The 20,951-nt window shown below is 51.5% G+C and overlaps 1 protein-coding gene across 10 annotated transcripts in view; it reads right to left on the reverse strand.

The window, feature by feature from the left end:
• Positions 1-20,951, reverse strand: part of KIAA1671 (KIAA1671 ortholog) — a 135,220-nt gene that overhangs the window by 38,788 nt on the left and 75,481 nt on the right. Inside the window, exon 1 of one of the 10 annotated variants that reach the window (XM_036353658.1) lies at positions 3,979-5,340. The exons of 8 other annotated variants lie outside the window; for them this stretch is intronic. In XM_036353658.1, the coding sequence (XP_036209551.1) occupies positions 3,979-4,263 (285 nt within the window). In that variant the 5' untranslated portion in view covers positions 4,264-5,340. Of the gene's footprint in view, positions 1-3,978; positions 5,341-20,951 lie in introns of those variants that run through there. One more of the 10 variants, XM_036353660.1, reaches the window with a different exon arrangement.

Below are 20,951 nucleotides of genomic sequence, written 5' to 3' on the forward strand. Positions count from 1 at the left end.
AAAATGGTATGTCCATATCCTAACCCTGGCACCTAAGAATGTGACTTGACTTGGGAAAGAAAGTCTTTGCAGGTGTAATTAAGCTAAGGATCTCAAGATGCGATCGTGCTGGAGTATCTCTTGGGCCCTGAATCCAATGCCAGGCGTCTTTAGAAGAGACAGAGGAGAAGCTTTCTGAAGGCGGAGGCAGAGACTGGAGGGATGCGGCCATAAGCCAAGGAATGCGTGCAGCCATCAGAGGCTGGAAGAGGTAGGAGGGATCCTCCCGAGAGCCCTAGGAAGGCGGAATGGCCTGACAACACCTTCACTTTGGACTTCTGGCCTCCGAGACCTTACAAGATAAATTCCTGTTGTCTCCAGCTCCCAAGTTTGAGGCCCTGTGTCATGGCAGACTTCAGAAATCAGCGCAGGGGAGGTACTGAGTGAAGATGAAAGTCACAAACACCCTTCTACTCACATTCTCTCCCACTTGCTAAAATAAAGAGGGGGTTGAATGTGTCTGCGGGTGGGGAGGGGGGAGACGCTGAGCCCTGCGGAGTATTTTAGGCATCCATTTCACTCTATAATTGACGCAGAACCAAATACTCCCACTCAGCCTTCGCTGGAGGCTGAATGCTCAGCACAGGTGCCGAAGCTTAAACTGTGACTCTCCAGTGCAGGGCGGGTTGTAGGCCCAGCAAGGCCGACACACACTGTATTGCTGGAGCTCCAGCCTCAGCGATCCCAGCTGTGTGATCCCAGGCCTGTGACTTCACCTCTCTGTGCTTCTGCTTTCTCATCCACTAAATATGGGACTGTAGCCCGTTTCCCTCAGGGGCAGTTGTGCAGGTTCAATGAGACCAGTTTCCGGCAAGTAGGAGGTACTCAATGTGTAAGACCCCTGTCCTTCCCCCAACTCAGGTCAGCGGGAAGACGGGCCTGGCCATCTAGGCAGGTGGGACTCATCCACGGGCACCAGCCCCTGAAAGTGATGTGAAATGCACATTTTTAAGCACTTCCTGTATGTCAGGTGTTTAACAGGTGCCAGGGCTGTGTGGGTTCTTATGTTCTCCAACCCACTGGACCCCCCACCAGGAGAATCCCCACCTCACAGATGAGGACACTGAGGCTGAAATGGGTGACTTAACTTGCCCAGGGCCGCTCAGCCAGCACACAGTGCAGCTGAGGTTTGAGCCCAAGTCCGTCCGATTTGTAGGACACCCACCGGCCCTGGAAACCTCCACTCCCCGTTTACTCCAGCCTCGGCCTCCGTGGTATTGGCATTGTTTCTGGGTTCTGGAATGTTCTTCTGGTCGCTACTGGAGTCCACCTAGTCTGCCTGGCTTCACACCACAGGCCTCTTCCTGCCTTTGTGGCTCTGAGACAATGAGTTTGATTTCCTCCATTCCCCCTTTTCTTTCTTAAGGCAGAGGCAGGCCATTAGCAAATTAGTTCAAGGCTGGCTTTGGGAAACATTTCGGGGCACGCCTCTGAGTAAATACCAGCCTCAGGCAGGACTGGAAGTGAACTGATTATTTAGATAAATCGTGTACCAGTCCAAGTCATAAAGACTGAAACCCTGCCCCCCTCTTAACACCCCCTACAGTATTGCTGCTGTCTCTAAACTCTTATTGTCTGTGGCTTTAAAAGTTTCCTCCCATAAAACAAATATTTAAGTGAAAGCCCCAGGTAAAAGGGATGTGTGTGTACTTTCCAGTTCACTGGGAATCTTTGAAAAAAGTGGTTTGGGAGAGAAGGTTTGGTTGTCCTCATCGCTGACTTTTGAGGCACACGTACCATGTGGCATCCCATGGTTACATCACTGCCCTAAAATAACAATGGGGAGTGTGAATGTGAAATGATGACAATCCCCATTTCACAGGTGAGGAAACTGAGGCACACAGAGGGGAGGAGCCCACCAACGTAGCACAGCTGGGAGGTGGCAGAGCCAGGATTTGAACCTGAGCCCTCGGCGACAGAGCATGGGTGCCCATCCCAACTTTGCCTTCATCTGCTGACAGAGGAAGAAACAGGCTTGAGAACCGTTCAAGTTCCCTCCACATGGACGTGTCAGAGTCTGTTTCAAGCTCTCAACCCAATGACAGCTGGTGCCCACCACTCAGTGGGTGCTAAATGGGCAGGAACCCGAAGCCCAGATTGAGCACATGTTCACTTTGTTGGAGGCACCGTGAGAACTGTGAGCAGAGGAGGCAGCAGCCTGCACGGCCTAACTTCATTCATTCATTCATTCATTCATTCATTCATTCATTCATTCATTCATTCATGTAGCGGTGCCCACATGTTACACCAGGGTTCCATGGCTCCCGGGGTGGGAGAGCTGAATGTTACCGACCCCCACACACTTAACCATATTGCCAGAGAGGGCTCGGGAGTGAGAGACAGAGACAGAGAGATATGCACTTAGAGACAGAACAAGAGATACAGAGACAGAGGGACAGAAGGAATGAACAAGAGGCCTTCTCCCCTTTATGGAGGTTGGGTTGGGGGACCTGTCTCATAAATTCAGGCCCCACTGATTTGTCCAGGGCCACAAAGAGCACAGGCCCACGAGAGATGTCATATTCGTAAGATACCTGTTTGCACCTGACTGCTCTGGCTGCTGTGTGGCCCCCAAAAAGTCACTGCACCTCTCTGGACCAGCCAAGGGGATGCCGGGTGAGTCCTGCACCTCGAGGGCAGGAGTGAGCGTTTTCAACCTCAATTGTGCAGGTGGCCGGCTTGACACCTGGTGCACCCCAGGACTCGGTCCCTAAACACCGGGTCCCCTAATGACCATCGGGACTCATCGCAAGGCTAGACGCAGGGAAGGACTGGCTTTGCCCTTTGCCCGTCTTCAGCCTCCTGCAGCCCGGGCCGACAGTCAGGTATGAAAATGCCAGGCCCTCTCTTGGAGTTCAGTCCAGGTTGCTGAAGTGGGAGCCCTGAAGTTTTCAGGAAGTTCTGGAGAAATCCTTATGCCAGGAGCTTGGCTAGAGAGCGCCCCGAGTTGGGGATCAGAACCTCTCGCTTTGCTACTCCCTCGCTGTGCTACCCCAAGCAGGTGCCTCTCCCTCTCTGGGCCCACCTCTCCAAATCATCAGTGAGGTCCTTGAGATTGATACTGCATCATGCCCTAGTACAGCGGTTCTCAACCTGTCCTTGGGGGGTCGAACGACCCTTTCACAGGGGTCGCCTAAGACCATCCTGCATATCAGATATTTACATGACGATTCATCACAGTAGCAACATGACAGTGATGAAGTAGCAACGAAAATAATTTTATGGTTGGGTCACAACATGAGGAACTGTATTTAAAGGGCCAGAAGGTTGAGAACCACTGCCCTAGCAGGACGCAGGCCAGGCTTTTAATCATTAGCTGACATTCCAGCCTATCTTCCAAGCACCATCAAGCCTGTCTGAGTGAGAGATGGTAGAGCCCCAGGACCCAGCCTGGCCCACTCACATCAAGCTCCGGGTTCATGGGCCAGTGGGCAAACCCACCCGCCACCTGGGTTCTCCTTAGGTAATCGGGGGCGACCTCTAGACTTTGCTCGATGACAAGACAACAAAAGCCACCACTCAATATGCATAGGGCATGGACACTCAGTCACCCTGGGAGGGTGAGAAGAGATGAAGCAGGTGCCAGCTAATCCTCCCTAAAAATAGGGGCGACAAGCATTTCCCTCAGGGGCCGGAGTGTCGGCACTTACAGATAAGTCAACTGGCAAAGCTAGCCCGTCCACACAGACGCGGGACCCAGTGTCAATTTCCCAAGCACTTCAGGGTGGAGAGTAACTCCACCGTCAGGAGGATCACCCCACCTGTCTCTTCCCCAGGCGTGGGGAGCAGGAAACAGTGAGGCCTGATGGGCAATTATTCGGGAAGAGGCGACTTCCCTGGCTGGATCTATGGGGACCCCTCCTTCCCCACCTGGGGAGTGTGGGAGGGGAGGAGTTTTGACTGCTATTTCAGGATTTTTTAAAAACAGAATAAGCTTACAAAATCTGGCGGCTCTGAATCCGGGTGCCTTTTCCTTAGGGAAGAAAACCTCTGCTGGCTGCGAGCGGAGAAGCGGCGGAAAGATTCCCGGCTCCGGGAGGCCAGGTGGCGGAAGGAGGAGGTGCGCTTGAAGGGGGTCCGGCTGGTGGGCTCCCCGCCCGTCCGCTCATGGCTCACCGTGGTGGTCACTAAGTTGAGGGCATCCTGGAAGGACCTCCTCACGGTGCCCATCCACTGGGTCATGTGGGTCTGAGCCACACTGAGTTTGTCTCCCAGGTAATCCATGGGCCCGGCGATGAGAGGGAGGAAAGCAATCACAAGGCCAGGTCCTTGCCCTCTTCCCACTCGCAGCTCCTGGAAGTGCGGGACTTGCGCGCAGAGAAACCCAGCAGCCCTATTCAGCTGAACCCAGAGTGAATCCACATTGCTGAGCCGGCAGCCGGCTGCGTCCGCGGGTCCCGCTCAGAATCAGGACAGAGTTCAGGGTCAGGCTGGGAGTCCACCCACAGGGATGCAAAGCCAACACGCTGGGAGGTCCAACAGCCAGTCCCTGGCGATCACCCCACTGAGCCGGCTGTGACCAGGAGCTTGAGGGAGCCAGCGGCACTGGCTCCAGGGTATGACGGTCCCTCGAGGTGGGGGAGGAAGAGTCGCCCTGGGCACCTGGTCCTCACTTTCCCCCAGGAAGGCAGCCCCTCCCAGGAGCACGCAGGAAGGATCCGGTGGGCAGGCTGCAGCCAGCCGCTGCCCCCTGCCCAGCTGCCCAGAGCCGGGCCCCGCTCACCTGACCCATGCAGGTTTCCTGTCCTCTGGCCAGAGACTCCAAACCTGTCGGCCGGCAGCTAGCTCATTTCCATTTCCGGAAGCAGCCACCAGGGCCCCGGGTCCCCTGGCCAAGCAGCCCGGGATGACATCAGTGCCTATCTCAGCGAGGGGCTTCGCTGCCCAGGAATGCAGGAGGGGCCTCAGGGAGGCGGACGCCCAGGGAGCTGACGTCCGCCCCCATTTTTTTCTCCAAGTCTCAACTCGCTCCCCGTCCTGTGGGGTTGACAGTGGCTTTACCCGCCAGGCTGCTGCCCGCCCAGTGCCCTCACTGCAGGCGCAGGGGGAGCTGCGGCCGCCCGCGGTGCACACTAGCACGTGTGCACACGGATGTGGAGACCCGGCAGCCCCCGGAAGGTTGGAACAGTTGAGAAACTGCCTCCAGGGTGACAGGCTGGCTTCTCAGGACCTCTGGCTGTTGTCAGTCTGTCTCCCTCTGGTGGTCTGTTGTTTCTCTATTGGGTTCTCTCCTGCCTCTCCAAGTCTCAAATTTCCACCTCTCTCTCTTCTCCTCTTCCTCTTCCTCCCTCTCTCTCTCTCTCTCTCTCTCTCTCTCTCTCTCTCTCTCTCTCTCTCTCTCTCTCTCTCTTCCTCTCTCCCTGCCTCTCTGGAAGGAAGCACAGAGCCAGGTGAAACAGCCCTGGAGGTCCCCCAAGGCAGGAACTGGGCTGGGCTGTGTTTCAGTACAGGCAGAGTTGCCATGGCAACCCGGGGGCACAGCATCTGCCCCACCCTGGGCTGGCAGGCTCTCAGCACAGGGAGCAATGAGAATGATCCCTGGTTTACACTGGATCACATGAGAGCCTGGATGTTAACCCTTATGGAGCTGGAGTAGTTGGAATGGGGGGTGGGGTGAGTGTGGGGAGACAAGACAGCAACATTCTGAGACCAGAGAAGGCAGTTGGGAGGGGCAGCAGCAGCTGGATCCCAGAGGGGAGGCACACTTGTTGCTTTCTCCTGCGACCCCCATATTACAGATGAAGAAATGCAGGCTCAGAGACATAGATTCACTTGCCTGAGGTCACACAGCAAGGGTACCACCAGGGCATGGACAGAGGCGGTTCCCTCCCCACTGTTTCAAGGTCCAAGAGGGCACTGGACCAGAGTTGGAGCTCAGTACATATTTATTGTTCGAACGCCAGGTCCCGCACAGAAACTCTGGTCAGTCTGACGGATCCCGGGCGCTCTCCCACCCCGTCACCTTGGTCTCGAACAAATGTTTGCTCCCTAGACACTGATGGAAGGGCCTCGCTTAAGAGAGTTTTTCCTGACCGCACAGATTTCTTCCTTCTCTAGATTCCTAGTCTGCATGCTGTTCATTCACTCATTCATTCTCTCACTTGTTCACGTAAACACTAGAGGTGCCTGCTCCTCGCCAGGCACTGGTTCAGAGGCTGAGAACGGTCCCTGCTGCTGAGGGCTCCAGGCCAGCAGGACATACAGTGGTGCCAATATTTACCGGAGCCCGAGTCCCCGATGCCATTCCAAGTGCCCCCAGGAATTAACTCGTGAATCCTCCCATGAGTCCAGTTGATAGAGGAGACTGAGACCCAGAAGTCGTCTGCTGAGGGCACACCATGTGGCAGGCAGCCTCCAAGACGGTGCCCAGTGATCCATGCCCCGTTATTCACACCCGGCGTGGTCCCCTACGACCTCAGGGTTAGTCTAGGTCAGTGATGGCGACCCTATGACACGCGTGTCAGAGGTGACACACGAACTCATTTTTTTTGGTTGATTTTTCTTTGTTAAATGGCACTTAAATATATAAAATAAATATCGAAAATATAAGTCTTTGTTTTACTATGGCTGCAAATATCAAAAAATTTCTATATGTGACACAGCACCAGAGTTAAGTTAGGGTTTTTCAAAATGCTGACACGCCGAGCTCAAAAGGTTCGCCATCACTGGTCTAGGTGCTCCAAAGAAGAAGGCAGAAGTGACGGTGTGTGACTTCTACGGCTACGTCATAAAAGGCGTCACAGCTCCACTTGGCTCTCTGAGATCACACTGGGGGCAGCCGGTCACCATGTTGTGAGGATGCTAAGCAGCCCTATGGACAAGCCACATGGAGAGAATCGGAGGCCCCAGTGAACGGAGAGCACCACCTGCGGCCGTGTGAGTGAGCCCTGTGCAAGGAGACCTGCATCCCAGGCCAAACCTTCAGGTGACCGCTGCCCTGCAGACAGCTTGAATGCAACCTCATGAGAGACCCTAAGCCGAAGCCACCCAGCCAAGCCGCTCCCAAGCTCTTGACCCACAAGAGATGCAAATGCCCAGAGGACAGTGCCTGGCCCATCAGGATCCAAGGGCTGGAGCAGAATGGGGAGAAGGGGAGGGCAACAAGGGGCTCTCCCAGCAGCAGCGGGTCCTACTGTTAGGAAGCATCACTCATAAGGCAGACAAGGAAGCTCACGGGGCCCCACCCGCCGCCTGTAGAGCCTTCAGGGTCCCAGGCCTCCTGGACCCCAAAGTGTATTCACTTTCTTCACATAGAGTGTGCACAGCCAGCCTCCTGTAGCAGGCAGGCCACTCCGTGGCCCTGCTCCCTCCCCCTGAGGACAGGAACTTCCAGCCAGAAGCAGACATGAGAAAGCGCTGAGTCCTTCCCACCCCAGAAAGAACTGAAGGGCTGGAAAGGATCAGAGCTCTTAACAGATAATCAGGACACAAAGGTGGGTAATCTACCGGGAAGCTTTGGGAAGAAAAACATTAAATCAAAGCAGTCAGTAAAAGGCCTCTAAAATGGTAACACCCAGTGTTGGCCAGGCTGTGGTGGAAGAGACATATATGTCCACATCAGACGGAGATGGGAATCAGTATATATTTCTGATAGGAATCTAACACTGCAGATCAAAAGTTGTAAAAATAATGGCCTGTAATGACATACAGGCTGAAATGTACTGACAATGTCTATAACTTACTTTGACATGCAGGAAAAAAGAAGATATACTAAGAAATGGATGAATGGTTAGATTTTTATAAAGCAAATATAGCAAATATTAGCAATTACAGAATCTAGCTGGTGGGTATATGTGTGTGCCCTGTACAACCTTCCTATATTTGGAAAAATTTCATACCAAAAGGCTGGGGATGGGAGGATGTGCCTGCTTTTTAACCCTGAAGTTCATGAATTTCACATCCTGTAATCTGCCTTTAGAAATGAGAATGTTCCTACACAAACGTTTTGGTTCAAGGGCATTTATCACACACACACACACACACACACACACACACACACACACACACACACTAGAGGCCTGATGCATGAAATTCATGCAAGGGCTTGGCCCCCGCCACCATGGAGGCCACCGCTGCCTTGGCCCCAGCTGCCACCACAGCTTCATCTGGAAGGTCGTCCAGAAGGACATCTGTAAGAATGTCCGGTCTAATTAGCATATAGATCATTATAGATTTGTGAAAAATTAGAACCCAATTGTCCAACAAAAAGAGACTTGCTCAGCACAGCACTGAGTCATATGACACCAGAGGCAAAAGAAAACAAATCAGTAATACCGATACTGTTTTTACAATGTTGATCATTTGCTCATCATGGATATTTTTGCATTAATTTTTATTTTTTTAAATATTGCATTATAATATTATTTACCTTGATTGTTGATATTTTTTGGTCCCACTTTAAATTTTGCATCCTAGCTGAATGCTTAAGTCACTTCATTTTAGTCCCAGCCCAGGATTTGCTAAATCAATATATTATAATGATTCAAATCTGCCTCAAGCTCTTACTAGCTCTGTGACCTTGAGTAAGTTACTTAGCCACTCTGATTTTCAGAGATGAAATCATCCAACTCATCATGGTCATGGATGCTGTCAGTAGCACTTACTGTTATTACATCAACATTATATCATTTTCTCTCAACAATGAAATAAAGTTTGTGCTGTGATTATTACCCCCATTTTATAGGTGGAAAAACTGAGGCAAAGGGAAGTTCAGTGACCAGTCCAAGGCATACAGCTATTAAGTGGTGGAGTTTGCTAGCCCCAGCCTCACACCTTTGACAAGGTAGAGGATGCCCTGGCCCTTGCCAAGTCAGTCTGGATGGAAGACAAGTGTCAGGAAAAGCAGAGGAGACCACGTGGTGGGCAGGATCGCACAGCTCTGCCTGCTTCCCAAGTCAGGAGAAGGGTGCAGAAGGGAGCTGAAAAGCCAGACTGCTTGCTTGTTCCCTCCAGCCTCCCTGGAGGTACAATGTGCTCTGAGACTGTGACTATAAAAAGCGTCACTCTGAAAACTGGGGCAATGCAAGCACTTTCCCTTCTGGGGGACGTTTTCTGCAAACTCTTCTGTTCTCTCCAGGAAACTCCTGGGTTGTTACTGGGCATTACAAAAGAAAGAAAGCCATCTCCTTACATAATTAATCCAAAATATGCTGGAGGGGTTGCTGAGATCCAGGAAACAAATGGGAATTTGATCCACAACGTGAGGTGGGGCCTAGACAGCACCGTTTCGAGACAAGCGTGTGCAGTTTCAAAAATTAGAACATTGGTCACTCATTCATTCAACAAACATTCCCTGTGCATTACTTTGTGTGAGCTGTGCTGGCCCTGAGGGAAGCTGTAGTCCCTGAAGAGCTCAGAGTGGATCCCTGATGCTCAGCCATTAAGGAGGGAGAATAGCCCAATGGACCACCTCAGACCTGAGGCTACTACTTTCTCCCAAAAGTCTGATACAAACATGCACACTCTAAAGAATTCCTGGTCAAATGGAAGAAAAAGCCAGAAGAGAATGAACAACTATAATACATGTGTCAAGGGTTATGATGGACAAGTGAATAACATACTATGGGAACACTGAAACCCAACCAAGAAAGTGGGAAGTTGAAGAAAGAAGAGCAAAGGGAAGATGGCCTTTTATTGAGGATCTGCAATCGGAAGAGGAGTATCTGGGTGGGGTTTTGAAGGTTGATTAGGAGTACTCCAAGAAGGCTGAGAACAATATGTGCAAAAGGCTAGGGGCATGGCCATATTCAGCCTTGCCTCTCGGCTTTTGCACATGCTGTATCCCTGCCTAAGGTTGCCTTTCCCTATTTTCCCATCTCTCCTGGACCTCCCCTCATCCCAAGACTACTTTTAGCAACTTTCCTAAATCTCTCCCAGGAGGTCTCACTTGTACGACCCTCTTCACATCCTGCTTCCCTAAATATTCGACATTCCAGGAGTGTGTATCCTGGGCCTAGAAATATACTAATATTATATTATGAGGAATATGGTGTAGTAAAAAAAACGATTAATTGAGGATTTACTATGTGCCAGGAACTGGTTACCCACACATCTCACCTCATTGTTAAAGAGGAGATCAGAAAGTCCACCCACTTCAAAAGGTTGTGGTAAAGAACAACTAAGATCATTCTTGCCCAGAACAGAATAAATGCTCAATAAATGGCAGCCATAAAGGATGATAATTATTATGTTCTAATTCATATCATCTCATTGTTCAAATCATAGGATCCTAGACGGTCAGAACTGGAACAGCCAGCAGAGAGACTTGGCCACCCTTTTCATTTCACTGAAGAAACAGCCCCAGTGGATGACTGGCTCAGGGCCCACAGTAAATCTGTGGCAGGCACCCTCTGATTTCCCACAGGAGTCACTCATGATCTGGACTTTGCAGGGTCTCTGGCCTCATGTCTAACCTATTCCCCCAGCTTCTCTCCACCCCAGCCAAACTGGACGAATTGCCATCCTAGGATGCACCACAGTGCCTCTTATTCAGCCCTTTGCACATGCTGTTCCCTATGGCTAAGACACCATTCCACTCTTCCTCACCTGGTCATTATCTATTGTCCTTCATAACTCAGCTTAGGTAGAGCCTCCTCCAAGAAGCCTGCCCTGATTCTTTGAGTTATGGAGGGTCGCCTCTGGGCTCCCACCCTGCCACATTACCTCCACTGCATCATCAGCACACTGGGCTGAAACTTCGTTTACCATGAGCCCAAGGGTGGCAGAAACATGTCCTGTTCACCCTCGAGTCTCAGCATGCAGCATTCAGCAGGCACTCACCATGCCTACTGGGTAAAATGAAGGAACCACTGAGGCTTGAACCTAAGTCACGCAACTCCCAACATTCCTCTCCCTAGGCTTGTTTCCAAGGCAACAGGGAAAAGAATTCTGATATGGAAAAAATATATACCCAAAACACCAGAACTGACTTGATTTTACAAGTCAATCCCAGATTATTGGCAAACCAAGCCCAAGACTATTTCCTAGTTTTCATTTATTATGTTCTTATTCAGTCATCTTAAAGGCCAAGATGCCCTTAATTAACCTTGGGAGGAGAGGGAAAAAATCATCTGGAGAGGAAATCTTTCTAGAAACAGCTAGGAACTCATCTCCCTTCTTCATCAGGCCCCACCCTGAGCTCAAGTGGAAAGTGACATTTTCCACGCTGGGGAGAGCTGCTATGTGGCCCCGCCTGGCGTGGCGAGGCCCGTCTGTAATTACAGCCCCTCCTCAAGGGCTGGGCCCTAAGAAAACTGGGCGCCCGGGCCTCCTCTAAAATGGAAACAGGTTGGGCTGAGGGTACCACCTAATTCATCCCACGGGGCTGTCCACTGGCTTTGGGGACACTGGGCTCCAGGACGCTGCCACTCTCTGCTCGAGCATATAGTGAAGGAGAGGACCTGCTGGGAGCTCTGTCTGGTCACCTTGCCTCTTGGTCAGCACGTTCCTTCCACCACAGCCGCTGATTTCCCCCTCTTTGGATCAATACGCAAAAGAGCAAGATATTCTTGGGGAGCAACAATTAGAACTGGGATGAGGGTTGCATGATGTCCCCTAAGACACTTATTTCTGAGCAGTGAGCTTGCTATATTTGGTTGAACTGCCACCTAAGCAGCACCCCAGGATTTTAAGGATCTCTGTGAGGAAAACAGAAGACTGGAAGAGTGATAGGAGGCCTTTCTTTCCTTGGCCCTTCCTTCCTCCCTTCTGACTTCAGTACACATTTAATTGAGCACCTACTATGTGCCAGACGCTGGGGAGACAATGAATAAAGTGGCTGATCCCTGGCCCCCAGAGGGTTTTATTTGGGCTTTGCAGTAAGTATAATAACAAACTGAAGTAGTTCACACTTGCCGAGGGCCTGCCACCTCCTGAACCTGTATTACCTAGGAAGGTTGTGACCATGATGCCATTGTAGAGACCAGGAAATGGAGACTCATGTATGGACAAGCACAGTTAAGGGCAGGGCTCCCAAGACTGATTCCTCACTGTGTGACCCTGGGCAAGTGGCTTGCCTTCTCTGAGCCTCTCTTTCTTGGTCTCTAAAATGGAATAAAAATGGTCCCCCCCATCTCGTGAGAACAACTATCCCCATTATACAGATGAGGAAACTGAGGCAGAGAGAGTAAAGACTGAAGGCTACATAGCAATTCAGTGGCAAAATCTGGCTTGGAGGCCTGTACTCCCAACACCCCTCTCTGCAGCTGTGGCTCAGTGCACAGCAGATAGTGGGAACTCGGGAGCCAGCACCTTGGGCCTCCCACGCCCACCCCCTCATCCCCATCACTCAGCTCGTCAGCCCTCAGACGTCCTCTCATGTCAAAGCCGCTGTGAGCAGAAGTCCCCTCACGGACGCCTCCACACAAGAGTGCTTTCTGCCGACCCTGCCGGGGGTCCATTCTCTAGAGCCTCGCTTCTCCTCACGCAGAGAGCCCTCCTCTGCGTGGCCCACGCTGTTCCAAGAGCCACGCTGTGCTGGGATGGAGGGCAGGGAGGCGGGAGGGCAGCCAGGCAGTCTGGGCACAAAGGTGTGTCTCCACACAGGTCCCCACAGCAGCTCAACTTGTCAGCACAAGGCACGTTCCAGCAGCCTCGCAGTCCGGGACCCTGGGCTAGCCTGGCAGAGCCTTCCAGAGCCCCCACAGCAAGCACCTTCAAGGCAAGACCCCCAGTTCCCTGCTACCCTCCCCACTCAGTTCAGTGCCTCCTCTGGGCTCTCCAACCCCTGGCTCCCCCATCACAGAATTCTCTTCGCTGTACTATCAGGGCCAATTTCCCCACCGTCTACCCATCAGCTGTAGACAGTGTGAAGGTCAGGGCTGTGTCAATTTCATTCTGAATTGCAGGGCCTATCCCGAGGCCTGACACACAGTAGGCGACTCAGCAATACAGTGGAGGGATAAGAGGGACAGCAATTACTGAGCACCGACTGTGCGCCATACATTAGGCATTCCTTTGCTCCTCAACATTCCGTAAAGGAGACAACACTCTCCCCAAATCTCGATGAAGGGACTGAGGCCCAGGATGCACAGGGTGACTTGGTACCCAGCTCAAACCACTCAAAACAACTGGGCACCAGGAAACTAATCAAAGAACCGGCCCAGAAAAATACAGCCAGGAACAGTATCCTTCCTTCCTGGCCCTGATGGCCACTCCCCCTCCGGGACCCATGTGGGCTGTGCCGCCGCCCACAAGTCCTTTTTGGACTTCCCACCAGGTGCCGGAGCTGGTGTGTGGGGCGCCGGTTCACCAGGCACCCAGCAGCTGGTCTCCCCTGAGGAGACCCAGGCGCACAGCAGCTTCCCTGTAGCCCGACTTCCCCCACTCATCCCGGAGAGGACAGGCAGACTCCCAGCTCAGTGGCACCATCTGCAGCTTCAGATCCTCCTCCTCCACCTGATCCCAGGGACCGGCTGACGGCCAGCAGGCCCGGTGGAACCCTGGCCTTCCTCCTCGTCTACAGGAGACGTCTTTCCTGGCCAGGGAGCAACAGGGACGGGCAGTCAGGGGTAAGCAGGGGTGGCGGGCTCGCTAAACCATAAAGGACGAGGAAGAGACAGACCAGGCAGAGGAAACAGACGGGCGGGCAGAGATGTGTCCAGGGAGATTTACAGGTCACCAGGGTTCCTGCAGCTTCTAGCTTACCTGTTCTTTTAGAGACACACATCAATAGTACAAGTGATTCTTATTTTATTTTGCTCTTGGATGCTAGGGTGCGTTCAGTGCAAAGGCTGGACTCCACAGAGCCACGTATTTTACAAGAACCACTTTTTTTCACAAAACTTCCAGTTCCACACTGTGCGATGGACAACATGGCGAGGGAAACTGGGGCTCAGAGGCAGGCAGTGTGATGCCCCAGGTTGCTCAGCTGGGAAGTGGCAGAGACAGGCCTGGAACCTGGGTCTGTCCGGCTTGCAGCTGACATCAAAGTCTCAAGCCACCCACACAAGAAAGGGGTGGGGACAGTGAGTGTGTGTGCGCGTGGGGCGGGTGGGGGGGATATGTGGGAGCGGAGAGTGTCAGGAAAGATCGGGGCCTCTCCGCTCTTACCCAGACAAGTCCTTTTCAGAGTGTAGTAATAACTTCTAACCGCCTTCCCTCCCCGCCAGGCGTGCTCATTTCCAGTGACTTAATGAGGTCCCTCGGAGGAAGGACTTCCCGAAGCAACTGAAAGCGGTGAGCAGTAATGACATGCCACAGCCAGTGTCACTGAGTGTAAGTTGAGCGAACAGAACCAGGTCAGGGGAGGGGCGGCCACCACATGCACCCACCGTGGGCCCAGCACAGGGTTCGACACCATTCCTTTTATGTCCCTGATGTTCTGCTAAGAACCCCCACCCCCACCCCCACCCTAGTCCCATCTCTTCTTGAAAGAGGAGAAATCTGGGCCCCAAATCTGCTTCTTCCACTCTCTTCTCTGTTCCAGCAAAAAACACTGCCACCGCCCGCCGTCCTGGCCAGCAGCCCAGAACCTCCCTTAGTGCCTTCCCCGCTCACACCCCATTCTCAGCACCAGCCTGGACCAGATCGCTTCTCCCCCATTTAAAAAACGCTAGTCTAGTTCTGAGATAGGACCCACATCATCATCATCATCATCATCATCATAAATACTATTATAAGCAAACAGAGTTGTGTTAGTGATGGAAGGAACCAGTACTCTAACCTTCACTAGTTCACGGAGTCCCCACCTCAGCATCAGACTGTAGCCCTCATCACCTCTGGCCTCCCTACTTTCCCTCTGCCCCTGTAGTCCACCCCTAACCCCCCACCCTGCACAGCAGCCTGGATGAGCTTGATCCTCCTCCCTCCCATCATGTCAGCCTCCACCGAAGTGCTCCTCGGCTCTCTACCACAGCCAGAAGAAACCCCAAATGCTTGGTCCTGGTGCTCAAGGCCCCCACCTTCTTCCCCACCTCGATCACTACTGGGCCGCCCATATTGGCTTTAACTCCCAAGCTGGTCCCACCCCAGGGCCTTTGCACACGCTGTTCCCACTGCCTGAAGCACTCCTGCCCCAGGTCCCCACATGGTGAGCTCCTTTTGTCCAGGTCTCTGCTCAAATGCCACCTCCTCTCAGAGGCCTTCGAGCCACGCCCTTCCCAGTCTCTCTGCCACGGCATTCTGCTTTAGTGTCGCATGCATTTATCAGCATGCACTGTGTGTATGTATTATGTGCTTCCCACGGGCACACGCACGCTGTCAGGGCAGGGACTGTGCTTTTCTTATTCCGCACTGAGGCTCGGGGCCTGGACCAGCGCCTGGGCTCGATAAACACTTGTTGAGCAGATAAACAAAGGAATAAATGAACGAACAAATAAATTACAGAGTGGCGTGAAAACACAAATGCACATCTCAAACTCTATGGGGCTCAGTGTGCTCATCTCTAAAATGGAGGTGGCAACCCCAACCCCCGCAGGAGGGTGACAGAGGTGAGCCCCGGTGGAGCTGGGCCCAGGAGCTGCTTAGAGCACCTCAGACAGCAGAGACGGCAGAAGGAATCTCTTCTCAGCCCCTCACTGCATCACACGCACTCAGGAGCCAAAACTCTGTAACTGAGCTGTGGAAGGTGGAGTGGAGGCCATATGTAAGAACTCGCTTCACTGTATTACCCAGTAGCCATGGCAACTGAAAATTTCAAGTACAGTTCCGTCTCGCTTGAACTTTTGATGCAGAAATTTCTAAAGAAAATGTTCCGATTTCTTTCCCTGGCGGTATTCTACAGAATAGCTATCTTCATTTGCTTCCCAGAGGGAAAACAAGCAAACTGTCAGATCCCTACGAGAAACGGGTTGCAAAGATAGATGAGTTTCATTTTTAGAAATGTGAGTCTAATTCTGAGTAGAAACCAAATCATCACACTAACAAGCATGATTATAAGCAAACAAAAGTTTTGTTTGTAATGAAAGGAACCGTTAGTATTACTTTAACCTTCACTAGTTCACTTAGTCATTCAACAAACATTCATTAAATGCCTACTGTGTGCCAGGCCCTCTGCTGAGAGTAAGTGCCAGAGGAACAAATGACACCTTTAACACCCAATATTGACTTCCATCTTCTTAAGAGCTTTCCATTTCTTCCAAGTTACTATTTATTAACCTCTGACTGTTCCATGCCAGACAACTCACCCAGCTTCTCGCTGAACTGAATCAACCCTGGCTGACCATAGTAGAGGCTACTGGTGCCCTGCCCAGGTCCCCTGTCCTGGCTGGGACACCCATCCCCCCAGATTCTGGGTGCTGGCTGCTACAGCTCCTGGGTCTCCAACAACAGACCTTGACCGGTAGAGGAAGAGCTGCCCAGTGCTCCAAGGTGGATTTATTTTGTGGTTTACCCTCTGAATTCCTCCAGGATCAGGCTGACTCAAGTTCTCTGTCACTAAATCACGTGCGCATGAGTTCCCGTTTTGGGCTCTGGGTCTAGGGAACCCAGCCTGGAATGCTGCCTCTCAAACTAACTGGGCATTCAGTTCCATAAACACAGTGGCTGAGAATCTCCTGAAACCACACCTCTGGGAGTGGGCAGTCCCAACAGAGGCGTTTGCAAAAGCAACAGGCACGTAGCCAATATTGGGAAACAGGACCCCCCAAAAAAGGTTTATCACACCCATTTTACAGGTGAGGGACATTGAGGCTCAACTTAAAGTCACCCAGGGAAATTTGAACCCTGCTCTCTCTGACCCCAAAGCCTTGACTCTCCGCGCTAGGCCTGATGCTCAGCTCTTAGGGGGTTAACAGGCCTTTACAGCATCAGAACAGGGTGATTTTAGGAGCTGGCTCTGAGCGGAGCATTCACCCAGGCCTCACTTGCAGGCTGCATAGCCAGTTCTAAAAGAGAACCACTAACATGGTCAGGAAAAGGGGTCCCTCGGGGGCACTGCTCCACGGCCAAACAGCGCTGGGGCTCGGCGCGGCGCTGTGGTCCAATTCAAGGTCAGTCCAGCACGAAGAAAACATGGGAAGGAGCTCTGGGCAGGTCTTTCGGGGTTTCCTGTCCACCTGTGCAGACCAAACAACAGGAAAAGTCTGCAGTGGGGCCCGGTGGGCAGGGGGCAAATCAAGATGGGTGAGGTCCTCCCAGCCCAGCTTCCCTCCTCAATCCATTCCCAGGCAGTGCAAGAAAGATGTGCTAAGCACCTACTGTATGCCTGGTCTATATTAGGACCTGAGTAAAGACATGAACAAGATACAGGCCTACCCTTCACAAGTTTCATTCATTCATTCATTCATTCATTCATTCATTCATTCAGTTCAATATGCATTTATTGAGCACCTAGTGTATACCAACCCCCGTTCTAGGGAATGTAGACACAAATAAGACGTGTTCTACCCTCAAAAAATTTCACCTTTCATTCATTCACTCATTCATTCAATTTAACATTTAATGAGCACCTACTGTGTGCAAGACTTTATGCTAGGAACTGGAGAGGCAGAGATGAACAGGACAAGGTCCCTGATGGTAAGAAGTTTCATTTACTCAGTCATTCTTTTCATCCACTCTTTCTTCCATTCAGTTCTATAAACAATGATTGAGCACTTGCTGTGTTCCCAGCCTTCTGCTAAGCACCATGGACACAGACGTGAGGTAAGACACATCTGGTCCAGAGCTGACTTTAGTAGCTCCTTCACTCATCCACCGAAAACACTCACTGATGGAATGAACGGGTATCCGGTACTGTGTATGTGCCAGAATATAAACATATGGCACAGTTGCTGCTCTCAGTCTTTCACCCACCCATGCATTTAATACAGTGAACATATATTGAGTGCCTACTGTGTGTCAGGGACACAGGTGTGCATAAGAGGGAATCTCCACCCTTGAATAGCCAGCCTTCCTTTATCTTTTATGGGTTCAGCTCACCAAACATATATTAGGCATCTATTGTATGTCAGTCCTTAGAGAAGCAGAAGAATGATCCCAGACCTGGCCCTGGAGGAAGAGAAAAACCAGCACACCCAGGGTGAGTGATGGCTTGGTTCCTATGTCAGGACCATGAGGCCTAACCAATGATTCCTCAAAAGCTGGGAGAGAGGCAGACGGCTGGGAAATTTGCAACCCACCCTTCCCAGAGAACTGCAGAGCTATGGGGGTGAGGGGACACTCAGCACGCAGGGAGAGAGAGACTGCTCACAATAAACACCAAAGGGGAGAACTGGTGAGTAAGGAGGAGATGAATCAGACGCCTAAGTGAGAATTTTTAAGAACTCAAGGATAGTCTAAGTTTAGAAGAGGAAGGAAAAAAATATCAGCTCACAGTTCCCACTGTGGCATGTTCAACACCAAACTGCCAGCAGCCCTGTGGATTTTGCAAGGTTCTTCCAGTCTTTGGGGCCAAAATGCTTGTAGAAAAACAACAATAGGCTTTGAATCCATCATGTCATGGGGCTGTGGGAGGATCACAGAGGTTCACCCATGTGAAGCCCTGGGCACAGTGCCTGGCACATAGCAGGTGCTCACTAAATGTCACCTAGTATTTCCTTTTCCTTCTGACCGTGGTGGCTTTCAAATATGGCTGCATAGCCTTTGGCAGGCCTCCCACTGAGAGGTGGAGCCCCTGTGCCCTCTCTTGAAGCTGGGGGCTTGTGAATGCCTCCATCAACAGAGGACAGCAGAAGGCACACTGTGTGACTTCTAAGGCTGTGTCCATCAAAAAGGGAGGTCAGCCTCCACCACAGCACTCGCTCTGGGAGCCCTGAGCCGCCATGATGTGGGGAAGCCCCAGCTACAGCAGAGGCCACATGTCCCAGAGAAGCCCAGCCTGTGACATCACAGGTGCCGGACAGGTGAGTAAAGAAGCCTCTGGATGGTTCAGTCATTCAGGGCTCCCAGTTGACACCCCAATACCGTGGAGCAGTGTCCCCAATGACCCCGCCCCATTTCCTGAGCCACTGAATATTACCAGCATAAAGAAGTGGTTGGTGTATACTCATGTTTTAGAGTTCCTTGTGACAACTGACACCTGCCTCCCTGCGTCCCTGGCCTCTATAACCTGGGAGCACCTGCTAAACTGGAAAGCATGGGACAATTTTACAAACTGTGAAGTCTGTGCACACAGGAGCCCCCGGCATCATCACGCAGGACACAGAACCCCACCTACCTCTGTAGCCCTGAAACCAAGGCCGTCCCCCACCCTGCTTAGCCTGGGAGACTGCAGGCTGCTGAGCTGACCTAAACTCACGTGGCAGGTCGCCCCTTTGTTCCCCAAACGGGACTTAGGTCATCTCTCTGGAGAAATGGACTAGAGGACAAAGGCTGCTTTCACTGGCTGCTCTCAGGAAACACGGGCGGGCAGTCTGGGGCAGAGGAGGCAGCAGGCTGGCCCCTAACACGCCCTCCCTACCCCCCGCCGCTTCCCCCCCACCCTCGCCCCTCCTCCCCTCGCCATTTGCAAAGGTGGCCAACAACAGGCAGGGTGAGGCCTAGATAAGCTGGGCAGCACTGGGGTCTAACAAGGCCTTCCCTCCCCCCGCCAAGGCCTTTTCCAATCACACCTAAAACAAGGACAGGGCAGAGTTCAGAGAGGAAATGGGGAAATATTGCATCAATTCAATCGAACATGAAAGGTTTAAAAACAAAACAAAACAGGATTAAAGTCAAATGATAAACATAAATTAACATAGTATGGGCTCCAAGGCCAGACAGCATGTGTGCAAACTCCAGCTCCAACACTGACCAGCCGTGTGATCTTCCATAAGTGACTCAACCTCTCTCTGAGCCTCAGTTTTGTCATCTGTAAAATGGGGATGATAATAGCATCTCTCTCCCAGGACTACTGCGAGGATAAAATGAAGCATTATAAAGTGCCTAGTGCCTGGCTGCTATGGGCCGAATTGTGTTTCCCCAAAATGTGTATGTCAAAGCCCCATTTCCAGCACCTCATAATGAGACTGTATTTGGAGAGAGGCCCTTTAAAGGGATGACTAAGGTAAAATGAGGCCATTAGGGTGGGCCCTTATCCAATCTGTCCGGTGGCCTCACAAGAAGAGGAAATTCGGACAGAGAGAGACACTAGGGTGTGTACACGAGACAAGGCCACACGAGGACACAACGAGAAGGTGACCCTCTGCAAGCCAAGGAGCGAGGCCTCAGGAGAAACCAAACCTGTCAACACCTGATCTTGGACTTCCAGCCTCCAGAACTGTGAGGAAGTTATTTTCTGTTGTTTAAGCCATTCCATCGGTGGTATTTTGCTATGGCAGCCCTAGCAAATACACACACTAGCATGCAGGAAGAGAAATCCTATAACTATATTATTTACTGCATTTGTAATTGTGAGATAATATTATGTTAACATGAATGTGCTTATTTTAACATAAGTATGTTTAATACAAAATATTAGTATAACACTAAACAGACTCCATCTGCTCACAATTGTCCCTCTTTACCTACGAATTTCTACTTAAAACATCAGGTGCTCTTAAAAAGAAAGTAAAGAGGTTTCCCCCCCAATATTTAACAATTTACTTTTCAATTACAGTTGACATGGTAAAAGCATTTTCTGAAACAATTCAGCTCAAATTCCTTGACAGCCTTCTCAACTCTGCATTATTTCATATTCATGGAGGAAATATTTACACTGTGTCTTTGGGGTCCAAACAAAGACACCCTCAATTCTCCCACCTCTTCCAGAACTGCCAGGCCTCTGCACACGCTCATCCTGCCACCTGAATGCCCCGACCCCCTGCCTACCTCAGGCTTTAAGACCCAGCCCAGAGCAAGCACTCCATACACATGCACAGCAAGCCAACTTAGAGCTAAGCCAACGAGTGCACTTCAAAATGAAGATGCTGGGCCCAGAGAGGGGCAGTGACTGGCACAATGTCACACAGCCGGGACTAGGCACCAGTTTCCTGGCTCCCAATTCAGTAAGGCTCTCCTCCTAGCCCAGGAGGCCTCCCTGCTCATCAGTTCTGCCT

The sequence above is a fragment of the Myotis myotis genome, unplaced genomic scaffold, assembly GCF_014108235.1.
Source record: "Myotis myotis isolate mMyoMyo1 unplaced genomic scaffold, mMyoMyo1.p scaffold_m19_p_20, whole genome shotgun sequence".
Taxonomy (NCBI): domain Eukaryota; kingdom Metazoa; phylum Chordata; class Mammalia; order Chiroptera; family Vespertilionidae; genus Myotis; species Myotis myotis.